Consider the following 16,686-nt stretch of genomic DNA (forward strand, 5'->3'; position numbering starts at 1 on the left):
CTCCCTCCTCAACCCGGCACCTCAGTGAGCGCTGGAGGGACAGAGCAGAGAGCCGATGACTGACCGTCCCTGCTCTCTGCTCACTGATCACTACACTTTGATTGCTCAGTTCTCTGTGTGTGGCAGAGGAGGACTGATGCAGCATCAGATGTATGCTGCATCTACATAGGTAAGTATGATTGTTTTTGAAATACCCCATGCTGCTGTTTTAACCCCCATCAGGATGTTTAGAAAATTGGAGTTAAATCGGAACTACACTGTATCTGAGCACCACAAACCAAAAACCCTATATAATTCATTTTTAATATTCTAAGCGCCTCGACTATTGTAACTCCCTCCTCATTGGCCTACCTCAACGCAGGCTATCCCCCCTTCAGTCTATCATGAACGCTGCTGCCAGACTCATCCACCTCACTAACCGCTCTGTATCTGCCACCCCTCTCTGCCAATCCCTCCACTGGATCCCAGTTGCCCAACGGATAAAATTCAAAACACTAGCTATGACATACAAAGCCATCCACAACACTGCCCCAATTTACATATCCGATCTTACCTCTAAATATCACCCAAACTCCGCTCCTTGCAAGACCTCCTACTCTGTAGCTCCCTTTTCTCCTCCTCCCATGCTCGTCTCCAAGACTTCTCCAGGGCGTCACCCATCCTCTGGAACTCCCTACCCCAATCTATCAGACTATCACCTACTCTACTTACCTTTAGGCGATCATTGCCTACCTCTGGAGAGAGTAAGGGAGGGTTATGACCCCTGTCAGGTATTTTCTTTTTGCCATCTGTGCCCCCTCATTGGGCAGATATCCCTTCACTTCCTGTTCCCTAGCCAAAACAGGAAGTGACAGGAAATCCCTCCAAAGTGGCTGTCACCAGAACTAGTGTCCCCATGGGAAGATTTCCCTCTCTTCCTGTTCTGGTGACAACCCAAAATGTTGGCTTTTCCTCCACTTTCAGTGATTCAAAACACTAACAATAACGTATAAAGCCATTTAGAACTCTGCCCCAAATTACATCTCTAAATATCACCCAAATATCACCCAAACTGTACTCTCTGCACCTCGCAAGACCTCCTGCTCTCTAGCTTCCTCGTCTCCTCCTCCCCCCATGCTCGTCTCCAGAGCTTCCCCCATCCTCTGGAACTCTCTACCCCAATTTATCAGACTATCGCCTACTCTGCTCACTTTTAGGCGATCTCTGAAAACCTATCTCTTCAGGGAAGCCTATCCTGCCCTCTGCTAATACTGGAATCCTCTATTCTTCCAACCACTCCATCCCCCACAGTTTTACCCATTGTACCACTCACCCCTCCCTCCTAGAGTGTAAGCTCAGAGGTGCAGAGCCCTCAATTCCCCTTTGTATTGAACGGTATTGTTACTGTATTGTCTCCCACTATAATGTAAAGTGTTGAGCAAACTGTTGGTTCTATATAAATCCTGTATAATAATAATAATGCTTTTTTTTTTTTTGTTAAATCACTTCCCAGTATTTCTGGCTGTGGCCATCTTGAATAAGAGCAGATTATTCTTATTATACAGTATTTATATAGCGCCAAAGGGTATGCTCATCGCTGTACAGTAGCAAGGGGGACAGAACATGAGACAAGACAGTAACAATACAATACACGAGGGGTTCGAGGGCCCTGCTCTTTCGAGCTTACAATCTAGGAGGGAGGGGAAGGTGATGATTCATGTAGCATTTATTTCCTAGAATCCATCTTCCCTTAGCTTAGGCATGCAGGCAGGACTGTGTGCTTAGCTAAGAAAACTGCTCCTCCCCTCTTGAACACTCCTGGGGATGTATAACATCATTTGCCTAGGCATGGAAACCAGGAAGTAACTGAAGAAACTTAAAAAAAAAAAAAAAGTTCAAAAACAAGTACGGTAAATATGCTGCTAGGCTTAGTAAATAGATAGGAAAAAAAAATATAAGCATTAAAAAAATTCAGTGTTGATTGGGAGAGTGGAATTCCGCTTTAATGATTGTCAGGCTTTTTGCATTTGGAAAGACCTTTTACCTTAAAACTGCATTCAAGGCTAGGAACTCACCCTATGTCACTGTATATGATGTAGTGGATGAGAGTCTCACATTGTCATAATGATGGGAGACGGCAGTGTTCAGTAAACACATGGCTGCCATCTCAGTCATCAGCCTCAAGCTGAGCGCTGGGGTTTGTCCTTCTGGGCCCGCACGCCACACGCCAGTTAAGTGAAAGGTACCTAATGAATAGCAATCAATATTGTTTGAATTGCAAGCCGCTGTAATACTTTTGTCTTGCCATGTCCTGCTATGTAATGCTGCCTGCCATGCTGGAGAGGAATGGGGGAACGGGCCGCCTCCCTGTGTGCCGCACAGCGTGAGCTGCCGATGGAATAACTAAGTGTTTAATTGAAATTCATAACAAAACAATGAGATTCGGCAAAGAAAAATAATGGGTCCCAGTCCTGTTTTCTTCATAGAAGTTCAGAATTGCTCCTTGCAGTAAATGCTGATTTAAAAAAAAAAAAAGAAAAGTTATTCATGGATATATACAGAAATTGTAAAAATCATTCTGTGAATATTGTAACTGTTAGGCATACTTTTAATATAATAAAATGTAAAAACATCTCTATATTTGGCTCTGGCACTGTGCTTTATGCTATTACCATCTCTAGTGAAGTTATGGATACATTGAAACTGAACTCCAGGAATTCAGCCACTTTCTAAAAATGTTCTGGATTATGAGGGGTTAAGTCCAAAGATTGATCTTTGATTTACATTTTTTTTTTTTTGTTTGTTGATTGAGCACCAGGAGCCTAGCTGTTGCGATACTTCCAGAGGTCTGACGTTGGACCTTCTGGTCTTAGCGCCAGCAGCTGCCATGCCCACCCCTCCCCTCCTTGTGTCCTATTAAAGAGAGCTTTGTGTTGTGTGAATCCATTCCCCAAATACAAAGCCTTCTGTGAATGGACAGCAGAGGAGAGGTGGGCAGGGACTTGGGTATAAGAAGGCAGCCTCTCTCTTGTCGAAATACCAGGATTATAGTGATAGCTGTACTCCCCGTGCTCAGAAAACTGTCAGATGTAAATAAAAAAGAAAAAAAGTCCATGAGTTGGACTAGTGGACCTAGCCCAGTGGTGGGCAACCTTTTTTTCAACTGAGCCAAATCTCGCCAAAACCACGATTGAAATTTATTTTGAGAGCCACATTTTTAAAACTGAAAATTCATCCCCCATAGTAATTCATCCCCCCTATAGTAATTCATCCCCCATAGTAATTCATCCCCAATAGTAATTCATCCCCCCTATAGTAATTCATCCCCCATATAGTAATTCATCCCCCATAGTAATTCACCCTTCATAGTAATTCATCCTTCATAGTAATTCATCCCCCCTATAGTAATTCATCCCCCCTATAGTAATTCATCCCCCCTATAGTAATTCATCCCCCATAGTAATTCACCCTTCATAGTAATTCATCCCCCCTATAGTAATTCATCCCCCCTATAGTAATTCATCCCCCCTATAGTAATTCATCCCCCCTATAGTAATTCATTCCCCATATTGTGTCAATTCACTTACCTTTGCTCCGCGCGTTCTTCTCGCCGTGTTCCCGTGCCGTTCTGGTCTTCAGTGCGGACTGTGAGAGGAGAGGAGTTCGTCACGCTGCCCCGCCTACATCCGGGCTGCCACGCCCACATCCTGACAGCTGCAGAGTCCTGACTTTTGGGGCGGCCGCCCGAGAGGAGGGAGGGGGGCGGCCGCCCAAGAGGAGGGAGGGGAGCGGGCGCCCAAGAGGAGGGAGGGGAGCGGGCGCCCGACACACAGAAGAGCTGCATTTAAGTTTGTAAAGAGCCGCATGTGGCTCGCGAGCCGCGGCTTGCCGACCACTGACCTAGCCCATAGTAAGCCAGCACCTTTGCAATGTGTAGGAATTCCTGGAGTAAAGTGGTTGTAAACCTCTGAAAGAACAGATCAACAAAGCATATTCTTCTATAGTGTGTACTTTCCTCTATCCAAAGCACCTAGTGTGTTTTCTGTCTCCTCTCTGCCAACTACATGAGTCGCTTCTGACAGCCTATGCCGATACCACACAATCCCAGGAGATGGCTCCATCACCCCTCCAGCACACAGCAGCTGACTGACAGCCTTAGTGTGCATGCTTCTTTAGGAGACTGTGTAAGGGATGTGTCCCGTTCTTCAACTCAGGTCTCAGATTACACTCCGCTATCTGCTCTGTGTTCTGCAGTGTGTAACAATCCGTTCCTCACTTCCTGTCTTCTGGAGTTGAGAAATGCTGTGTAAATTCTGTACTTTACCTGATCAAGCGGAGAGGGGGCTACAGATAAACAGGTACAACTTATGTTGGAGCATTTCCTTCATCTGTGTATCACCTGAGACCAGTCACTTCACTGGGTATATGTAAGGGTTTGCAACCACTTTAATTATTAATTATTGGAGTTATGCGTTTCTGCTGATGTAATGTTACCCGTCTGCATGTTTAAATGAATGTACTTACCTATAATGTATACTTCTATGTTGCAGCACACATGTTCAAATCATAAGCTTTGACAACAACTCTTTAGTGCGTACATCATGTGGTACGGAGGGCTTCAGAAATGCCAGGAAAAGCTCTTCAGTAGCAGCACAAACGGCTGGGATAGCAGCAGCAACGGTAGGTCTTGAGTGGAAGTTCCTGGTGGGGGGGGGTGCCTTTAGGGCTCATATACACTTGCTTCGTATGTTGATTTTCAGTTTGTTTTCAAGGGACACAGTAGAATCCCAGCTCAGTAGTACCCCTTCTCAGCAGATCCCCAGCTCATTAGTACTGCTGTTCAGCAGATCCTCTGCTCATCCCCCACTCAGTAGTAACCCCCAGCTCTGGTTTGCTGACGCTCTCACCCTTTAGCTCTGCTAATCCTCTGCTGGCCAGTCCTGTCTTTCCAGTCCACACTCTCCTTCCACTATAACATTCCCATCTTGCACACCACGTGTGCTGTCTACTATGGTCCAGAATCCATTCGGCTTCTTGCTGCTCCTCGCTGCACAACATATATCCTGTTTCCCCGAAAATAAGACCTACCCTGAAAATAAGACCTAGTGCTATTTTTGGGAATTGCTAAAGTATAAGACCTACCCAGAAAATAAGACCTAGTTGTGATCAGGGCTTTTTTTCAGCCGGAACATGGCGGAACGCCATTCCACCACCTCCGGCACTGGCCTTGCGCGCACCCATATCTACTGTCTCTTAAAAACACAGAAGCACGACTGAAGCGACAGCACCATCCGCTCCCAGAGAACCTCCGTACCTCTGTACTCACCATCCGCTCCCACAGAACCTCCCTACCTCTGTACTCACCATCCGCTCCCACAGAACCTCCCTACCTCTGTACTCACCATCCGCTCCCACAGAACCTCCCTACCTCTGTACTCACCATCCGCTCCCACAGAACCTCCCTACCTCTGTACTCACCATCCGCTCCCACAGAACCTCCCTACCTCTGTACTCACCATCCGCTCCCACAGAACCTCCCTACCTCTGTACTCACCATCCGCTCCCACAGAACCTCCCTACCTCTGTACTCACCATCCGCTCCCACAGAACCTCCTACCTCTGTACTCCCCATCCGCTCCCACAGAACCTCCCTACCTCTGTACTCACCATCCGCTCCCACAGAACCTCCTACCTCTGTACTCACCATCCGCTCCCACAGAACCTCCCTACCTCTGTACTCACTGTGGGACAGGGAAGGAACCGATATCTGCGGGTGCAGTATGCAGTGTGTTTAGGGGTGGAGTATCTCCTTCTGCAGCCTAATGCATGGAAGCCGATGCCCCAGGGGTGATCACCGGCCAGTGAGGAAGAGGCGGAGCGGTGAGTAAGTGCGCTTGGTGCACTGTGTGGGAAGATAGGACCCGAAACGGGAGTTACTATAGAGAGGGGCCGGCTGCTGACAGCTGTGTTTTGCAAAGCTAGCTAACCATATGATGGCAGAGGAGGAGGAGGGGGGGATGTGCAAAGGTGAGCTGCAGTCAGGTGTTGCAGAGGTAACTTGAGTCAGGTGAGTTGCAGACAGTGTGCATAGGTGAGCTGCGGCTGGGGGGGTGCAGAGGTGAGCTGAGTTGCAACCCACCTTTGCACCCCCCAATCACAGCTCACCTCTGCATTCCCCATCTGCAACTCACCCCTGCACCCTGTCTGTGGCTCATATCTGCACCCTGTCTGAAACTCACCTGTCAAGTCATCCCTGCAACACCTGACTGCAGTTCACAATTGTCATCAGCCGACCCTCTCCATAGTAACCCTCATCCACAACTGCCTGCAGCTCACCTCTGCACCCCATGTCCACACCTGGGCATTTGAAAAAATAAGTCCTACCCTGAAAATAACACCTAGTGTGTTTTTTTTTTTTTTTTTTTTTTTTTTTTTTTTTTTTTTTTTTTTTTGAGCCCAAAAAAAATATAAGAGTGTTTTTTTTTTTTTGTGGAAACACGGTATAACGCACACCTCCAAAAAATTCAAGCAACACTTTGAAAACACATCAGATCTCAATGGGGAAAAATCTCCTGCTGAATATCTATACTGATATGGACGGGGTGATGTGTTAGGAACGTAAGGATGCCCCATCATTCAAAGGAAATGAAAATCAACCTACAGAAGACTGAATTCAAAGACACCCCGAAAATCAAAGTGAAAAAATGATGCAGCAAGCTAGTCCATTTCGCTGAAATTTCATTGCAGCAACTCAAAATGGTACTCAGTTTGTATGGCCCCCACGTGCAACGTCGGGGCATGTTCCTAATAAGATGACCGATTGGTGTCCTGGGGTATTTCCTCCCAGATTTGGACCAGGGCATCACTGAGCTCCTGGACAGTCTGAGGTGCAACCTGGCTGCGTTGGATGGACCGAAACATAATATCCCAGAGATGTTCTATTTGATTTAGGTCAGGCGAGCGTAGGGGCCATTCAGTGGTATCAATTCCTTCATCCTCCAGGAACTGCTTGCATACTCTCTCCACATGAGGCTGGACATTGTCGTGCACCAGGAGGAACCCAGGACCCCCTGTACCAGTGTAGGTTCTGGCAATGGGTCCAAGGATTTCATCCTAATACCTAATGGCAGTCAGGCTGCCATTGTCTAACCTGTAGAGGTCTGTGCGTCCCTCCATGGATATGTCTCCCCAGAGCATCACTGACCCACCGCCAAAAGAGTCATGCTGAACGATGTTACAGGCAACATGACGTTCTCCACAGCTTCTGCAGACCCTTCACATCTGTCACATGTGCTCAGGGTGAACCTGCTCTCATCTGTGTAAAGCACAGGGTGCCAGTGGCGGACCTGCCAATTCTGGTGTTCAATGGCAAATACCAATCGAGCTCTATGATGCTGGGCAGTGAGCACAGGGCCAACTAGAGGACGTCGGGCCCTCAGGCCATGCTCATGGAGTCTGTTTCTGATTGGTCAGAGGCATTCACACCAGTGACCTGGAGGTCATTCTGTAGGGCTCTGGCAGTGCTCATCCTGTTCCTCCTTGCACAAAGGTGCAGATACCGGTCCTGCTGATGGGTTAAGGACCTTCTACGGCCCTGTCCAGCTCTCCTAGAGTAACTGCCTGTCTCCTGGAATCTTCTCCATGCTCATGAGACTGTGCTGGGAGACACAGCAAACCTTCGGGCAATGGGATGTATTGATGTGCCATCCTTGAGCAGTTGGACTACCCGTGCAACCTCTGTAGGTTCCAGGTATCGCCTCATGCTACCAGTAGTGACGCTGACCCTAGCCAAATGCAAAACTAGTGAAAAACACTCAGAAAAGATGAGTCGGGGAAACAAATGTCAGTGGCCTCCACCTGCAAAACCATTCCTGTTTTGGGGGTCGTCTCATTGTTGCCCATCTAGTGCACCAGTTGTTAATTTCATTAACACCAAAGCAGCTGAAACTGATTAACAACCCATGCTGCTACTTAACTGACTAGATCAATATCCCAGGAGTTTAATTGACTTGATGCTATACTCTTCAAAAGTGTACCTTTTTTTTAGTTTTTTTTTTTTCAGGTGTGTATGGAAGTGAGTACACCCCCCCCCCCCAAATTTTTGTAAATATTTTATTATAGCTTTTCATGTGACAACACTGAAGAAATTACACTTTACTATAATGTAAAGTAGTGCGTGTACAGCTTATATAACATTACACATGTAAATTTGCTGTCCCCTCAATAAATAACTCAACACACAGCCATTAATGTCTAAACCGCTGGCAACCAAAGTGATTACACCCCTAAGTGAAAGTCCAAAATCTGACTTGTTAGTGGTACAAGGTCTCAGGTGTGAATGGGGTGCAGGTGTGTTAAATTTGGTGTTATCACTCTATCTCTCATACTGGTCACTGGAAGTTCAACATGGCACCTCATGGCAAAGAACTCTGAGGATCTGAAAAAAAGAATTGTTGCTCCACATAAAGATGGGCTAGGCTATAAGAAGATTGCCAAGACCCTGAAACTGAGCTGCAGCATGGTGGCCAAGACCATACAGCGGTTTAACAGGACAGGTTCCACTCAGAACAGTCCTCGCCATGGTCGACCAAAGGCGTTGAGTGCACGTGCTCAGCATCATAGCCAGAGGTTGTCTTTGGGAAATAGACATATGAGTGCTGCCAGCATTGCTGCACAGGTTGAAGGGGTGGGGGGGGGTCAGCCTGTCAGTGCTCAGATCATACGCCGCACACTGCATCAAATTGGTCTGCATGGCTGTCGTCCCAGAAGGAAGCCTCTTCTAAAGATGATGCACAAGAAAGCCTGCAAACCGTTTTCTGAAGACAAGCAGACTAAGGACATGGATTACTGGAACCATGTCCTGTGGTCTGATGACACCAAGATCAACTGATTTGGTTCAGATGGTGTCAGACGTGTGGCGGCAACCAGGTGAGGAGTACAAAGACAAGTGTGTCTTGCCTACAGTGAAGCATGGTGGTGGGAGTGTCATGGTCTGGGGCTGCATGAGTGCTGCCAGCACTGGAGAGATACAGTTCACTGAGGGAACCATGAATGCCAACATGTACTGTGACATACGAAAAACACAAAAGGGCGCACTCTCCTTGTGCATTAATGTGGTTACAAATGAATTTATTAAACACGTAACAAATGGATACTCACAAAACTAATGTGAAAAAGTGTGTGTGTGTAAAAAAAAAAAAAAAAAAAAAAAAAAGTGACTGCAGCTTATCCCTATCTGGTTCGCTTGTTGTTTTCCCAGTGCATCCTGGGATATCTAGCTGCAATACCTCCAAGACAAAGTGAAGCTAAAGCTGAAAGAAAATTGCGGTTGCTGCTAGCGACCTTTGTCATAGACTTCTGTGGAGGCTTTGGAGACCCTTTGAAGCACCAAGAAAGCGACATGGGGTATAATTTTTGAAGCAAACGAAACGTGTACACAGGACTGTAAGCTTACCATTTTATTTAGTGACAGGCGCTTTGATTGGCATTCGGAGCGCTTTAAAAAAGCATGTCCAATGCCACATTCTGAAGCGAGTGTAAACGAGCCCTCATTGGCTAAAAAGTTGAATTTACTGTTTCTTTTGGCTTTCTTACCATTTAACTGATTGTTGCTGAAATTTTTCTGATTGCTAGCCAAAAGCTTGTTTAATGCTACAGCCAGCATTTCCATTAAAGCCGTAATATACCCAAAACCAAAAATGTAATCGAGTGCAGCTTACCAATCATTAGATGTAGTGGCCGCATTTTTTTTTAATTTTCCAGCTGGTGATCTGGCCAGTAACACGCCTCCTGTATTAGAGTGGTCCCCCCACTTTGAGCACAGGGGAAACATCAGCATTGTTAGTTTAGGGCAGTGCTTCTCAATTATTTTCTGTCATGCCCCCCCCTAGGAAGAAGAAAACATTTTGCGCCCCCCGCGCGACTGTAAATAGTGTCATTTGTCTATAAAATTGTTATAAGTAGGAATAGTGCCCCATCATTGGTGTCAGTGGGAGGAATAGTGCCCCATCATTGGTGTCAGTGGGAGGAATAGTGCCCCATCATTGGTATCAGTGGGAGGAATAGTGCCCCATCATTGGTGTCAGTGGGAGGAATAGTGTTCCATCATTAGTATCAGTGGGAGGAATAGTGCCCCATCATTGGTGTCAGTGGGAGGAATAGTGCCCCATCGTTGGTGTCAGTGGGAGGAATAATGCCCCATCATTAGTATCAGTGACACCAATGATGCGGCACTATTCCTCCCACTGACACCAATGACACTTGCTGACCCCTGTTGCAGTATGGTGCTGCTGCAGCCAGCATATGTGGTTGCAGCAGCACCTCTGCACTGCACACTTACCGGCTTTTCCCTCACTCAATTTTCGCGGGTCTGCTCGGCTCCGCCTCCTCGCCCGTGAATGGCCGCCTGTGTACCTTTCCTGAGCTACAGTTCTGGCGGCCAATCACCGGTGAGGAGGCGGAGCCGAGCGGCAGGAGTGAGGGAGTGGCCGGAGTGACGGAAGGAGCAGCGCTTCCTGGATGGATCATCGTGGGAGCCAGGTAAGAGACAGCAGCCCTCTGCCCACCCCTGTACGCGCCCCCCTTGACGGAGCCGCCCCACTATTTGACAAGCACTGGTTTAGGGGGAGGTGAGTGTTAGATGTACTAGCAGATTTAACCTCCCTGGCAGTATTCCTGAGTGTAGCTCGGGGTAAAGTTTCAGTACCAAAAGCGGTAACCCCGAGCTACACTCGGGCTTACCATGCGGCGCTGCTCCGCGATCCCTCGATCACTTACCTTGTCCTGCGCTCCCACGATGTCCCCCCTGCAGTGTCCCCGGCAATGTAATCCGGCGGATGCCGACATCTGTCATCTGGGTTCCGTCCCCTGCGAGCGTCGGGACGTAGGGGGGACGGAACGGCGGGAAATTTGAAAATGACAAAAAATGACATTCACTAAAATCACATAGTATAACATTACTGTATCAAACTATTTCACATACATATTGTCCCGAGTGCTTTGTCCGGCGCCCTGCCTGCATTTTTACTGTTCTTTCTGCCTGGAAACTTAGAAACGTCCATGGCGTCCAAAAAGTGTCCCTTTAGGTCAAAAGCGGTTTTAGACCGGCTAGAGAACAGCGATAGTAAATCAGAACCACTTGCAGAATTGAGTGATAATGATTCGTGGGGGAAATTCGTCATCAGACACTGAAAACGATTTTGCGACTTTGCTCAGTGATGTGCGAACTTGGCGCTATATTTCAAATTTCAGTGTTTTTGGTTTGATTATATTATTGAATTAAATTTATTATTATTATATTATAATTTTAATAATTATTTATTAAATTATAATTTATGATTTTGTGTTTCAAGTTTTATCATACCCGGGATGTTTACTAGACTCTTGTTCGGACAGATTTCAGTGAGTTATTCCTAAAAATTACCGGCCAACAATAAAAAAAATACATATTTTTCTATGCAAAAAAATGTACCGCTTTGAGCACAGAAATATGGACATAATCAGACCACTAGGGAGGTTAACTACACTAAACAAACTGAAGCCAAACTCTAGCTCACACTTTATAATCGGTTACAGTAAACCGTTTGTTTCTTTTGGGATAAAGGCTTTACATGAATAAATAAAAGCTGGTTATTTTAATCACCGCTGCCAGTGTCAAGTGGTTATTGTCATCCACGTAAACGAATACTGCTGGAGAGTTTGTGCTTTTGAAAAACAGACTTGCTGGCTGGATCATCAGATAAAAAATAAAACGAATGCAGCCATTACATCTAAGAATCGGTAAGCTGCAATATAATAAATGTTTGCTTTTTGGGTTTAATTCAAGGCTCATAACTGGAGAGAGAAAAGGCTACATATCCATAATTCCTCTCCACTCATGCAAACGTGATCTAGCTTGTTAGCCTTGTGGGTTAAAGCTCACACAGATCAGCACACACTTCAATAGCTCTTCCTTTTTTTTTTGTAACATTCTCTACAATCGGAATCCTTTTCTTTAATTTTGTATGAAGAGACGCTAATTGCTGCATTCGGCAAAGTCCAATTACTTCTTATATTGGGGTTATACAGTCATTTTTAGGTAGTTTTGAAAATGGAAAGATTCCACCTACATCTTCCACTAGATGGCAGCACGCACCCAGTGTTGTCAGCAGCATTGTCCAGGTACTATTCAGTCTGTTGTCTGTCTTCCTGCAGAGATTTCCCAGTGTGATTAGCAGCACCAGCAGGTCACCATGTTTCACTTCACAAAATAAAACTAATTAGGACAGGCCTGTGAAATGATAAACCCATCAGAGTTTTCTGTTCACCTTTCCATAAAAGGCCTTTGTGACCTCTGCGTTCACCATTACTGAAATGATTATTTTATGCTACCCTTGATATGGCCTTTTCCAGCAACATTAATCAGCAATCATATCAAATAATGAGTGGCTAATCTAGAGCTGGTGTGCGACACTGGCAAAACATTTGGTTTGTGACTGCACATACGTGTTTTCCTAAATCATTTGGGATTTGGACAGAATAGGCATCCTGCATTGATCCAACTCCAGCAAAGTCTGCTGTCACTTTTTCCGTACTGTACAGTTCACACTATTGTGTAAGGCTGGGTTCACACTAATGCCGTGCAGTACATCGCATGTGATTCGCACAGGAACCGCACCGCATTCTTGCGCAAATCACATGCGATTTGTGTGCAGTGCGATTGGAGCCATACATTTTGTATGGCTCAAATCGACCCGCACCAAAAAAGGTGCAGGACCCTTTTTTTGGTCTGCACTAGAAACGGATTGCATGGGTTTTCACACCTGTGCAGAATCGGATCGCATATCACACCACGTTTTGCGGACCGATTTCGGGGTGTTAAATTAACACACACCCGCATTGGTACGCATGAACTGGGTGCAATTCTGATGCGGTGTGGAATTATTTGCACAGAAAACTCTGCAAATTCTGCACCGCTTCAGTGTGAACCAAGCCTAAAGGGTGTAGCAAAGTAGATATTACACCGGTCAGCCTTTAATATTATGAACCCTGTGGTATCTGGCACCAAGGCATCAGAAGCTGATCCTTTAAATTGGTTGTAGACCACAGACATTAAATATAAACAAAGCATATCCCTCTAGTGTGTACTTGTCTCAATCCAGAGCACTAAATGGCATTTCTGTCTGCTGCTTCATTCCTCTGCTATCAGCATAAATCACTTCTGACAAGTTTACCTGACTCCAAGAGAAAAATGGTGACAGGGGAGGGACCTCCAGAGGATTGACAGCCTCAGCTCTGTCTCTGTGAGCTGTGTGTAGGGGGGTGTGTCCCTTCCCTCCAATCAACACTCAGCTTTCCTCATTGATGTAATTCTAGCTCCCAACCCCTACATTTGAGGGCTGTGTACATTTTGTTCTTTGGTTGTAGGGGAAAATTGCTATAGACAAACAGGTACAACGTATGTAGGAGGATTTCTTTCATCTGTGTATCACCTGAGACCAGTCACTTCACTGGGTATACAGTATGTAAGGGTTTACAACCACTTTAAAGAAGTACAGCCAAAGCTTGTTTGGCTGTACTTCTCCTATGAATCACAGGAGTGCAGTTCGTTTTGCACTCCTGTGACTCTGTGGGCTAAAGTCTGATGTCACCTGACATCACTTAGCCAGTCCAGCCTGGGAAAAGATCTCGACTTTAACCCCTTCACGCCGGATCGTCCCGGCGTGAAGAGGAGTTCCTGCGCCGGTAGGTGGATGGGGCGGGGCTTAGTGTCATGTGGCCACCGTGAAGTCATGGCCGGCCACATGATCGGGAAAGGTTCTGATCAAAAGAGCGGACCGGGACCTTTCCGTGAGTGCCGCACTTGTGTGCTGGGAGCGTGCAGGGCGCGCGCTCTCAGCACATATGTTTTTTGTTACATGAACGCAAATGTACGGCCACTCGGCGTCTAGGCCCAGACGCCGGGAGGCCGCACATTTGCACGTGGGCGGCGTGAAGGCGTTAAAGTTGGGATCCACCCAGATGATTAGACCGGCACCACGCAGAGCAGACAGCAGTGACTGACTGTCACTGCTCTCTGCTCAAAGCAAAGGGGGATAACTGAGCAAGCCGGTGGGGAATCGATGCTGCATCCACCTAGGTGAAAGTGATTAAAAAAAACAAAACACTAATTTTAAGTCCTGCGAGGTGCAGTGTCCATGGATCAAACTTTTTTCAGCACATCCCACAGATGTTCAATGAGATCTGGAGAATTTGAAGACCAAGTCAGCACCTCAAACACATTGTGTTTCTCAAACCATTCTTAAATTCATCAGACCAGGCCACCTTCTTCTGTTTCTCTGTGGTCCAGTTCTGATGTTCAGGTGCCCATTGTAGGTGCTTTTGGCTGTGGACATGGGTGAGCATGGGTATCCTGACAGGTCTGCACCTACACAGCCCCATATGCAACAAACTGCGATGCTCCATGTATTCTGACACCTTTCAATTGGAACCAGCATTAACTTTTACAACGATTTGAGCTAAAGTATCTCTTCTGTTGGATCGGACTACCCAAGCCAGCCTTCGCTCCTCCATGAGCCTTGACTGCCCATGATCCTGTCACTGGCTCTCCAATCGAGTCAGGAGCCAATTAAAGCTGAACTAAGGTAACAATACTTGCCTCTGTTCAAACAGTCCACCTCTGAAGTCCCTCACCTCCGTCTTCTCCCCTGCTTCAGGTCTCTTTTGCAGTGAAGACCCTGCCGGTTTTTATTTTTTAACTTTAATTTCACTTTAACCTGCGAGCATGTTCTTGGTGTAGGAGGAAACTGGAGTACCTGTAGGAAGCCACTGAAAGCACAGGAAGACATGAAAACCCCATGCAGGTAGTGTCCTGGTTAGGACTGTCCTAGTGCTGCAAGGCAGGAGTGCTAAGCACTAAGCCCATTGTGCTCCCCAGTACCAAAGCTTTGACAGAAGCACTTAGAATGTAGCACTTAAAACAGGGAAACACTTTTGGAAAGTCCAGAGAAAAAGAAAATAGTAAAAGGATACGTAGTTATAAATAATGGTTTAGTACAGCGGTCACTAAATGGTGGAACGCAGTCCGAGAACGGCCCCACCAGCTCTCCCTTTTGGACCTCCAGCCCGCATTGACAGATCCGGCGCTGAGCAAGGTGTTTGTCATGGCAACTGATAACATCACATGTGCGCCCCACCCTTTGCAACTCACTGTCTCACCAGCTCCCCCTCCCTGCCTGTACACAAGCATCCTTCAGCAAGGATCCTGGCACAGCTCCTGTCTGCCCTCAAGATAGGGTGTAGTCTTACAGGGGCACTCTGATGGGCACATGGAATGTTAAGGTGCACTCTGATGGGCACAACATAGAATGTGCCCATCAGCATGACCCTTTAACATAGAATGTGCCCATCAGCATGACCCTTTAACATAGAATGTGCCCATCAGCATGACCTTTTAACATAGAATGTGCCCATCAGTATGACCCTTTAACATAGAATGTGCCCATCAGCATGACCCTTTAACATAGAATGTGCCCATCAGTATGACCCTTTAACATAGAATGTGCCCATCAGCATGACCTTTTAACATAGAATGTGCCCATCAGTATGACCCTTTAACATAGAATGTGCCCATCAGCATGACCCTTTAACATAGAATGTGCCCATCAGCATGACCCTTTAACATAGAATGTGCCCATCAGCATGACCCTTTAACATAGAATGTGCCCATCAGCATGACCCTTTAACATAGAATGTGCCCATCAGCATGACCCTTTAACATAGAATGTGCCCATCAGCATCAGCCTTTAAAATAGAACGTGCCCATCAGAGTTTCCCTATTTTATGTTAAGGGACACTCTGATGGGCACATTTTGTTAAGGGGCACATACTGTGGAAAGGGGCACTCTGATGGGGAAATATGATGAAAAGGGGTACTTTGAGTGTAAGGTGCACTCTGATGGGAATACCTGATGTAAGGTGGCAATGTGATGGGGATACCTGATGTAAAGAGGTACTCTGATGGGCACACTGGATGTGATGGGAATGCATGATGTACAGTTGCACTCTGATGGCAACACCTAATGTAAGGGGGCACACACAGACTTTCTGTTCTAAAACGTATCCAATAAAATCAAATTTCTTTATCAATTAAGGCCAAAACATATGCTGTTACATGTCTTTTGGTATTAAAAAAAACAATCCCAGTAAGTGTATATTGATTGGTTTTTGTGAAAGTTATAGTATCTACAAACTGTGTGTGTGTGTGTGTGTGTGTATAGATGGATAGATATAGCTATATATTGGAATTTACGCAGCTATAGATGCTATACTAATAACAGTAGTGATTTATAGTGGAACTGTGATAGTGTGGCGGGCAATCTAACGCTAACAGACACTGGCTGGGAGGGACACTAACTGACATCGCTAATGATACTAACACAGTCAACTGATATATTAGTGTACACTGTGCTAGTGACACTCACTGGGAAGGGGTTACCATCATGGGACAATCAAGTGGTTAGCTGTGTGCCTAACAAGTGTAATATGTGCTGCTTTTACTCATAAATCTGTGTGTTTTTTGTTTTGTTTTTTTTTTGCAGTTGGGGGGGGGGGTTCTCCTTGCTTTTCAGGGAGAAGAAATAGCCAGATTGCTGTTGTGTACAGAGTTCTGTGTGTTTTGTAAACACAGACCTCTGTGCAGTGATTGGCCATAGCTGATTAGCAGGTTTC

At 46.1% G+C, this 16,686-nt stretch overlaps 1 protein-coding gene across 1 annotated transcript in view; it reads left to right on the forward strand.

Moving 5' to 3' along the window:
* Window positions 1–16,686, forward strand: part of MRPS11 (mitochondrial ribosomal protein S11) — a 57,672-nt gene that overhangs the window by 21,396 nt on the left and 19,590 nt on the right. Inside the window, exon 4 of the mRNA XM_089687666.1 lies at window positions 4,530–4,659. Coding sequence (XP_089543792.1) covers window positions 4,530–4,659 — 130 coding nt within the window. The remainder of the gene's footprint in view (window positions 1–4,529; window positions 4,660–16,686) is intronic.

The sequence above is a fragment of the Staurois parvus genome, unplaced genomic scaffold (genome assembly GCF_062004578.1).
Source record: "Staurois parvus isolate SC_StPar_1 unplaced genomic scaffold, SC_StPar_1.0 ptg000432l, whole genome shotgun sequence".
Taxonomy (NCBI): Eukaryota; Metazoa; Chordata; class Amphibia; order Anura; family Ranidae; genus Staurois; species Staurois parvus.